The sequence below is a fragment of the Melanostigma gelatinosum genome, assembly GCF_949748355.1.
Source record: "Melanostigma gelatinosum genome assembly, chromosome: 1".
Classification (NCBI taxonomy): Eukaryota; Metazoa; Chordata; class Actinopteri; order Perciformes; family Zoarcidae; genus Melanostigma; species Melanostigma gelatinosum.
The window spans coordinates 21,506,746-21,516,901 of record NC_136634.1 but is presented as its reverse complement, the minus strand read 5'-3'; the positions used below and the strand labels follow the sequence as shown (position 1 = coordinate 21,516,901).

The following is a 10,156-nucleotide window of genomic DNA, read 5'->3' as shown; positions in this document are numbered from 1 at the left end:
TTGAGTTCCAAGTACTTCTGCCTTGTGTTATGTGGTGGTGTAGTAGATGGACCCAAACGCACGCTCACACAGCAGATTAATCCTTCAAGATCTTTAATATATAAATATATATATATAAAATATCTTGAAGGATTAATCATACATACATACATACATACATACATACATACATAGACAACAATATCCAAACAGACTACGGCTCTTAGCAACACAATGTATTTAGATTCCTCAGACCATTGGTTAAATCTGACGAAAAAACAAACAAGACAACGGGTAGTGTGGTGGAAAAAAAACGATTCAGTAGTACCGAGTGAGTCCTATGATACTGAAAGCAAGAAACATTGAGGAAAGAAGTTTGTCTTTAAAGTATTTATTCTCTCTTCACAGGCATAACATCACAAAGTGCTTAACAGAGCAGACATTTAAAAGCATAAAAAACACAATGTGACCCTAGGGTCAATAAATTACATACACAGAGAAAAATAAAAAATAATAAAAAATGAAATAAAAATATTTTAAGAGCAGGTCTAGGACATGGGTTTACTTTTTACTCAAACACCAGCCTAAAAAGGTGGGTTTTGAGCTGGTTCTTAAAAGTATTCACAGTATCTGTGAGGCGTAGAGTTGCAGGCAGAGCATTCCAGAGCCTCGGGGCCACTGCCTCAAAGGCTCCGTCACCACGGGTCTTAAATCGTGTGCGTGGGACTGACAGAAGACCTAGAGCGTTTGACCTGAGAGTGCGGGCGGGTGAATAGGGGCGAAGTAGATCAGCTACATAAGTCGGAGCCTGACCGTGAAGTGCTCTGTAAGTGATGGTGAGAATTTTGAAATGTATCCTAGATGCTACAGGGAGCCAGTGGAGAGATCGGAGTACGGGGGTGATGCGAGACCGTTGATTTGTCTTGGTGAGCAATCTGGCGGCAGCGTTTTGGATGACCTGCAGACGGTTTAGAGCAGATGCACTGAGTGATGTAAAAAGTGAGTTACAGTAGTCAATGCGAGAGGAGATTAATGTGTGTATGATCATCTCTAATTCAGGTGTTGATACTACAGATCTCAGTTTACTGATATTTCTTAGATGGAAGAAACATGACCTGGACAGCTGCTTAACATGAGGGTCAAATGACATGGAGCGATCAAAGAAAATCCCAAGATTGCGCAGGTTGCAATGGGAAGCAGAGGAGAGAGGACTAATAATCTGCCTGATCATGTGGACAAACTCCTCTGGAGCAATAACTAGGACCTCCGTCTTAGAGTCGTTGAGTTGTAAGCAGTTTTCTGCCGTCCAGTCTCTGATGGCATTGACACAGTCTAGGAGCCTAGTTAATGTGAATGCCTCGCTGGGTTTAAATGACAGATGGAGTTGGATATCATCTGCATATAAATGATAGGACACATTATAACTTTTTATAATCTGTTAAAGGTAACAGATAAAGGGAAAATAACAGAGGCCTCAGAACCGAGCCCTGCGGTACACCACAAGACAGTGGAGAGGTAACAGACACACAATCACCCACAGAGACATTGAAACTTCTGTCATTGAGGTAAGATGTAAACCAGTCTAACGCTATGCCAGATATGCCCACCCAATCATGTAGCCTCTTAATCAGGATGTTATGGTCTACAGTGTCAAATGCAGAAGTGAGGTCCAGAATAACGAACACAGAGCAGTCACCTGCATCAGCACACATGAGAATGCCATTTGAAACCCTCAGGAAAGCGGTTTCAGTAGAGCAGCGGTTCCCAAACTTTTTAGGCCGCGCACCCCCTTCTACATCCCGACCGGGTTCGCGCACCCCCCCCCCCCCCCCCTTAATAATAAAAACAAAAAAAGAAGCAACAGAGCCTTTTAAGCCTTCATAGCCGCATAAGAATCGGACCAATGAGAGAACAGTTTGCTCGCGCGTGGCATTTGTTTACAAGATTTAGTCCGCTGTTAAATGTTGCAGTGTGAACACAAACCGAACAAAGGAGCAACTGCAACAAAGCAAACAAACTGAAGGTGTGAAAACGCCCTGAAACACTGCAACAAAGTTTCAATAACTTTCAGTGACACAAGGCGTCACTTTTAAAGAGCAATACGGATGCGAGGACACACGCACAGGCTCAGAGGCAGATTATCACATTTAATTTACAATTAATGACACAGTGTTGTTGGACACCGGGATCATGTCCAACTTTTTTGCTTCTTTCTCCCCAATCATACATTCCACCATCTCTCTGGCAGCTGGCAAGCTCACGTCTTCAGTGATTGTGTGCGGTAGCCCCTTTCTCGCTGTTCTGTAACCAGATATGAAGCCCGTAGTGCGTCATTTATAGACCCAACACATGAATGAGACTCCAGTTGTTTTTGGCTGTTTTGTAACTCCTCCAATTTCGATATAAACAATGTAAGGGGCTTTTGACTTGCACTGGCATGCTTGGTGTTCAGGTGGCGATGTAAATAAGAGCTTCAGACTGTTAGCCAGAACCTCACTGCACACCACGCACTGTGGCTTTGGGGAATCTGCGTTGCCAATCCAAGTGAAGCCCAGACACAGATACTTTTCATCATATTTCCTCTTTTTTTCCCAGTCTGATGCTCACTCTCGTTTCCTCTTTTTTCACCTTGACTCCGCGATGGGCCGATGTGCTCCCGATTTGTCTGTGCTATCCCTTCCTCCTTTTGGTCTCCTCCGTCTCATCTTCCTCTGACTCTGGCTCGATTTCTTCTCCCGGTCTCTCCCCAACGCACCTCCCGTTCCCCTCGCCTCCGATTCCTCTCTCTCTCTCTCTCTGTCCCTCTCCTCTTTTACGACTGATAGCTTCAGATGTCCCACCTGACAGTTTTTAAATTAAAATTACATTTTTTTTTAATATTTAATATTATTACACCATCAGACCGCCATTACACTTTTCCTCTCGCGCACCCCCTAGAGGCAGCTCGCGCACCCCCAGGGGTGCGCGCACCCCACTTTGGGAATCCCTGCAGTAGAGTGTTGCTTACGAAACCCAGACTGGAACTTGTGCAATGACATTGCAGGCCAAAGGGCATGTGATGTGCAAAGGTTGCTTGTCTTTCCACAGCCAACACAGTTGCAGAGCCGGAATAAAAAGCAGTGGAAAACAATCAGAATCACAGCTTCATCATGTTGGCCTCCGTGGTTCTACTCTTGTCGGCTGTTTTGCTCGTCCTGTTCCTCTTTCAGACCCGCAGGGCCAAAAATTTCCCTCCGGGCCCTCGACCCATCCCCATCTTTGGAAATCTGCTGCAGCTCAATCTGGAGAACCCTATTGCAGATCTGGAGAGGGTAAAGTTAAATAATGTTACCAAGAGAACAGACTTGCTTACTGTATTTATGTCCTGAATACACATCCTCATGGATTATGTAAGATTTCATAACCTTAATGGATAGAATTGTATTTTTTGCATCATTATTTATGTTGTTCATTATTTGAATAGCCTTTGTTTCACACTAGAGGCAGAAAATGCTGTGTTGACATTGTTCTGGCTGTCAGGCTTTATTGGTGAGCTGAGCGCTTCACCCAGAATGACCCAAATGTCAGTCACCAGTCCCAGTAATTCTAATCTACTTGGTCACTGTGTCCCCAGCTGGCCAAGCGCTACGGTAACGTCTACAGCCTTTTCTTCGGCCCCAGGCCTGTGGTCGTCCTCAATGGGCTGCAGGCTTTGAAAGAAGCCCTGGTCAACAAAGCTGCTGACTTCTCCGGCAGACCACAAGACCTCATGGTTAATCATGCTGTGCAAGTGAAAGGTACAGAGCAAGTTCAAGCTTTTGTCTGCAGAGGGAGTTTTGAATTCCACTGTATACCACAAACTAATCTATTGTGAAAGAGAATATGGAAATACAGAGAATTAACTACCAACTAATGACTTTTAAAAATATGTTGAGTTTAAAAATCATATTATGGCACCACCTGGTGGCAGCAGTGGAAGAAGTATCAGCAAGTATTATCAGCAGAATGTACCGTGTCAAATGTTGAAGTACTAGTTATGTTGTGTTATGTATGACATTATCAGATTGTCAATACTAATGGATGAAAACGAAAGCAGCACTTTACTGTTTTAATTAATTTGTATACAGTTAGGTAGTTGAATCCAGTGGTTAGCAACATATAGGGCCAGTGGCGGCTGGTCAATAGAGGGCCATGGGGCATGGCCCCACCATGAGCCACACAAAAAAATAAAATAATAATAATAATCATAAATTATACAAATTGTCAATATTTGTGTTTTTAAACTATGGACTGTACCCAGTAATGTGTGTAAAATATGATATCTGCGCAAAATATATGCTTTTCCTGTTCGTCCTCTGCGCCTGTGTGCTCTCTGCTCGTGCTCTCTGTCTGTGTGCACGACACTCTGAGAACGCGCAGCTTGGGGGGCCTAATCGTTTTGGCCCAAAAGAGACGGGGCTATGAAGCAGTTTAGCCAATTGCTGGTTAAAGATATAAATGAGTGACATACAATTTAGCCAATCAGCGCCCTCAAATAGATTCAGAGTGGGGCCAGAACGATCTGGCCTCCCTAGCTGCGCGTTCTCGTCAGGAGAAGTCTCTAGGCGCCCGCGCGAGCAGTACTCCTCCAAGACCCGTTTGAAAGGAGAACTTTGGCAGAGATTCTGCAGCCAAAGAGCTGATATCAGATCAGCCTGACCTCAGAATCAGACAGCAGACTAGCGGGAAAGGGAAGCAGTACATGCGAAGCTTCACCACTAGCTGTACACCAGACAGGTTTGGCTAGCTGGATGACGTCATGCTAATCATTTATTTAGCTTTTTAAAACAACGGGGACAGATCCAGCACGGACAGTTACGGGAGTGAGGGATGAGGAGGTAAGGAAACATGAGAACACCAGGACACACATGAGAACTCTGTCAAGCTACATATTAGGCAAAGTGAACATCTTTTCTTCTACATAGCTGTCCTCAGTCTCATCTGCTTAACTTGGTCATGGAGGCATCAACATGTAATAGAGATGTTAAATTAACAGTGAAAACTCATCATAGCTTAATTTAACATCAGTATTCATAATTACACTTCATGTTTACTTCTCCTGATATTTACCTGCTATAACAAGGTCCATACGACATCTCAATAAATAAACATGTTATATTATATTATATTATATAAGTGTTATTTACTGCTTTTTTTGTGTTGGAATACATGTTAAATATTTAACTGCCAAGTAATAATGCGTGTTTGATACTTACATTTTTTTTGCATTAAATCATACTGGGATGTTTACTGAAATTGATAGGATGGCCCTACCGAGAAAATTTTCCACCAGCCGCCATCAGCAACACACATTTATATTCAATTTCGCTTTTATCTGAAAGATTGGATATTTGTTATTGTATGAGTCAGTTGTGTAGGTAATTTCAATTATACCATCTAAGAAGCTTGAAGAGGAAATCACTCTTAGGAACTGCTAAATGAGGCGCCCTCCAACAAGCTTGTTTGTCACAAGCAAAAAGCAAGTGAATGTAGTGTGTTCATCATATTTTTTTAATATATAAAATCGTACTCATATAACTCATAAAAAACTATATGAGTCAAATACGTGAACATGTAAACCATAGTATAATCTGACACTTCGGGCAGCTCAAGCAGCTGTAAAGATATCGACATAACTTTTCACTGAAACATCACTCAGTGCATTTCAAATATGTACGTGAAAGTGAATGCACTTTTCCTTTTTGCTTGTAGCTCATGCTCCCGGAGTGCTTCTAGCAGATTATAACTCTGCCTGGAAAGAGCAACGACGCTTTGGTTTAATGACCCTGCGGACCTTTGGCCTGGGGAAGCAGCCGATGGAGAAGATCATTCTGGGAGAGACACATCGCATCATAAAGCTGTTGGAGCAGAGTGTCGGTATGTCCATTTTGTACACAAAAAGATCACAGGGATTGTCTGTTGTATGGCGTAACATTGATATTGACCATCAGGATCTAGAAATCTTTTGAATTTTGTTTTTTCCAGGTAAGACCATGACTCCCCAAATGATGTTCCACAATGCAGCTTCTAACATCATCTGTCAAGTTCTGTTTGCTCGCCAGTTTGACGATGAGGATGAGTTCATGAAGTTTTTTGTTGGACTTTTCCAAGAGACCTCTAAAATAATCAACGGGCGCTGGGGTATGGTGAGTCACGCTTTAGACCACAAAACCACTCAATAACATAGCATCACTACTTGCTGCTCAGTAAAAACAGTGTGAGTTAGAGGATGAATTGTCCACTAATCGTCTCAGGATAACTTGGCATTGCAATGCTCAGAAAACTTGAGGTCTTCTTATTAAAACCTTCTCAGTTTTCATCTTTCTCTCCTACAGATTTATGATTCTGTTCCCATGGTGCGAAACCTGCCACTGCCCTTCCAGAAGGTCTTTAAGATGTTCAAGGTATGTCTTGAAGCGTTCATTCCACAATCTGGCAAACAACCATTGAATCCTGTTTCATTAGAAATTTGACTACTGCATTTGACCGATCCCTGTATGGGAGCCATTGATCCGCGCCCGGGGAGCCAGGGGTTCAGTGTATTGCTCTGGTACACTTCAACACGTGACACGTTCCAGTCGGGGATCGAACCGTTGACCTTCCGGTTCCCAGACGACCTCTTAACCCCACGGTCGCCCCACAGGGATGATTACAGGGAGGATTGCCTATGGGTTCAATTGATAGAGTTGACACGTTCTGTAGTAAAGGCCAAGGGATAACAAAATGCCAAGCATGAAAAAAAATCACTTTGCATTGCAGAAACAACCCCCCTGCTCAATGAAGTAAAAGAGAAGGAACGATGAAATACAAGCAGCTCGTTGAGGCTGCTTTGAGCTGGAAAATAAAGCATTAAATTATGTTAAATAGTCTTGAAAAAAATAAAAAATAAAATAAATCTGTAACTTGATGAACCTGTTTATTTTCTTTTTTTTATCAGGCTTCACATGAAAGACGTTTGGAGCTGTTGGCTGAGAACAAAAAGACCAGAGTTCCTGGTAAACCGCGCCATTTCATCGACAGCTACCTGGATGAACTGGATATGGTGTGTTTGTCATTCTTGTGAATAGAAATAATTTGTTTCAGAGCAACTGCAAACTGGCATGTTGTTGACCACTAAGACATTTAACCGGCGGTTCTGGTGGCGACAGAGTGAACACTGATTTACTCACGCTCTCTTGTCTGCCTGCATAGAGAGGCGATGATGGCTCCTCATTTTCTGAAGACCAGCTTTGTGCATATATTTTGGATCTTCACTTTGCTGGGACTGACACAACTGCTAACACCCTGCTCACTGCCTTCCTCTACCTAATGAATCATCCACAGATACAGGGTATGTCTGTCCGCCATCTGTGGGTCTCCACTTTATTTACAAATATCTCTCAACAACTATTGAATGGATTGAGATGAGATTTTGTTCAGACATTCGTGGTCCCCAGAGGATGAAATGTAAATACTCTGGTGATCCCTCTTTGTCCATGCTGTCTATCTCTCTGTATTCCTCAGAGCGCTGTCAGCAGGAAATAGACAATGTTCTGGGCGGGAAGGATGAAGCCAGTTATAAAGACAGACACCAGATGCCCTATGTTCAGGTACATTGTGGATTATTTCAGTGCATCTGAGATGTTACAAAGGTACAGTTTGATGAGAGCGGTCTCTGTCATGCAGGCCGTCATTCATGAGATCCAGAGAATGGCTGACACTGTTCCTCTCAGTGTTTTCCACTGCACCACTAAAGACACAGAGTTAATGGGATACTCCATACCCAAGGTAAGTGGAAAACATAATGTGTGTCATAAAAATATAGAAAAGGCTGTATCGTAGGGATAGCCCTCTGAGCACTTACAAGTAAGAGGAAACAGTTGAGAATCTTGATGCTAACGTTTCCTGTTGATGTTAAACCTTGAGCCTTGAACAACATCTATAATGTAGTTTTGTAGCCATCAAAAACACAACATCCTGGTTGAATATATCACTCAATTTAAGCATCATATACAGCTTCAATGAAGTGTTGGCACAGGCACATGTAATGTGTATGATACTGTGACACCGTGTACCATTAAGGCTGAGTCCTCACTGCAGTGTTCTGGGTTCAGGGCCAGCAGGGCCCTTTGCTGCACGTCATCCCCTCTCTCGTCCCTGACTTTCTTGTCTGTCTCTCTGTCGGATAAAGCATGAATGCCAAAATCAAGTGCAAAATCAAGAGTTTAACATTTGATTTGTGTATGAGCCTCTGTCCCATATTTGTTCTCTGTCACAGTGCTTATTTTAACATTAAATGTAGCACAGACATACTAACACTGTGAAATCTAATGATGTTGCAGTATAAATATGGCACTTTCCAGTATTAAAAACAGTTTGACAAACGCATTGCAGTGAAGACTTAAAATTGGCAAAACCCCCATGCAATATCATCAGTTGCTTGTGACCCAGTAAAAAAAGAAGAATGATGGAAAGAGGGTCATAGAGTCATAGCTATGTGTTTTTAAATTCTTTATCTGTTCTCCAGGGAACCATGATCATCCCCAACCTTTCCTCAGTGCTGAATGAGGAGGGGCAGTGGAAATCCCCTCGTGAATTCAACCCTGAAAACTTCCTCAATGAGCAGGGGGAGTTTGTGAAACCGGAGGCCTTCATGCCTTTCTCTGCAGGTGAGTGAAACGATTATTACATTCATATTAGGGGTGTAACGGTACGTGTATTCGTATTGAACCGTTCGGTACGAGGCTCACGGTTCGGTACGCATGACGAACCGAATACGTTTGAATAAAAAAATAAATACATTTTTTTTTTTTAAACCTTTATTTAACCAGGTAGCCCCATTGAGATTAAAAATCTCTTTTGCAAGATGTAAGTAACAATACAAGATGTAAGCAAGATGTAAGTAACAATACTACATAACATTAAGGAGCAGTTTTTGTTTTTTATGCTTATGTGTTGCTAAGAAGACACCCCAGAAGATGAGTCACTCAGGTATAGTTCCATCATTGTTCAAAGTCAAAGAATAACTTTATGATGTTAGTTGTAATCAATAAATATATTTTAAAATCAAGTACATTTCTCTGGCATTTATAGTTTTCTACTGTACCGAAACGTACCGAACCGTGGCTCCACTGTATCGTACTGAACCCAACCGTGGATTTTGTGAACCGTTACACCCCTAATTCACATACAATGACAGACGGATTGACCGTTAGGTTATAGAAAAATAAATGGGTGTTTTAACTTGCAGGTCCTCGCATGTGTCTCGGAGAGGGTCTGGCTCGAATGGAGCTCTTCCTCATCGTGGTGACTCTGCTGAGGAGGTTGACGTTCGTGTGGCCTGAGGATGCAGGAGAGCCAGACTACACGTTTGTTTTTGGGACAACCCAGACTCCCAAACCTTATTGTATGAATGTCCAAGTCAGAAAAACTGTCCCATGACAGAGGTTCCCTTAATACTTTAGATATTGATGTTGACTTGGAGTCAAGATTCAATTAAAAATCTATTCCTGATTCAATATCGATTCCTCATTCATCAGGCCTACACAGGGGGCTCGGGTCCACCGTGTGCTAATGAAGGCTGTGGGGCAAATTATGGCATGAAAGCAAAGTATAAGATTATGGAGTTTTCTGTTACTATATTATTATTATATTATTTTATATTATTATTTGAAAAAGTTATATCAACTGATTACAATAGTGTAATCAGTTGATAACAGTTGACAACTGTTACACAAAGGCAAAATGTAACATTAATTCCTGCTAAACCTGCACAAATAAACACACTTTACTGAGACGTTTATAGTATTCCTCAATTCTCAGTAACTTCAGGAATAACAAGTTCAAGTCATACAAAAAATGTAAATGCTGCCTGTTGTATTAATACAAGCTTTTACTGGTGTTGTGCATTATGTCCATGACATCGTGTTCTAACTGTTGGCGAGCGACGCTACACTGCGCAGCACGGTGTGACTTTGTCAATACGAGGCCTCTATTTTTCACTTACTACTAAGTAAGGTGGCAGCTGGCTGAGGGGAGTTTGCCTGAAAGTGTTCTACTTGCTGTTGACTACACTGCATGTCATATCCAGTAAATATCACAATATAAAATGTGTGTTTTCTGTATAAACAGTACCAACGTCAGAAGATGTCAAGTCAGACATCTTCTAAGCGGCTACATC

General features: G+C 42.1%; 1 protein-coding gene across 1 annotated transcript; it reads left to right on the top strand.

Annotated features, from left to right (window-relative positions):
- Positions 1-3,128: 3,128 nt before the first annotated feature.
- LOC306781546 (cytochrome P450 2D15-like) lies at positions 3,129-9,417 on the top strand (the record flags this gene model as incomplete). The annotated part of the gene is made up of 11 exons (XM_079274441.1): positions 3,129-3,290; positions 3,593-3,755; positions 5,710-5,874; positions 5,983-6,143; positions 6,333-6,401; positions 6,935-7,039; positions 7,189-7,327; positions 7,501-7,586; positions 7,663-7,764; positions 8,504-8,645; positions 9,227-9,417. The coding sequence occupies 11 exons, from the start codon at positions 3,129-3,131 to the stop codon at positions 9,415-9,417; spliced, it is 1,485 nt and encodes a 494-aa protein (XP_079130567.1).
- Between the last annotated feature and the right edge of the window lie 739 nt (positions 9,418-10,156).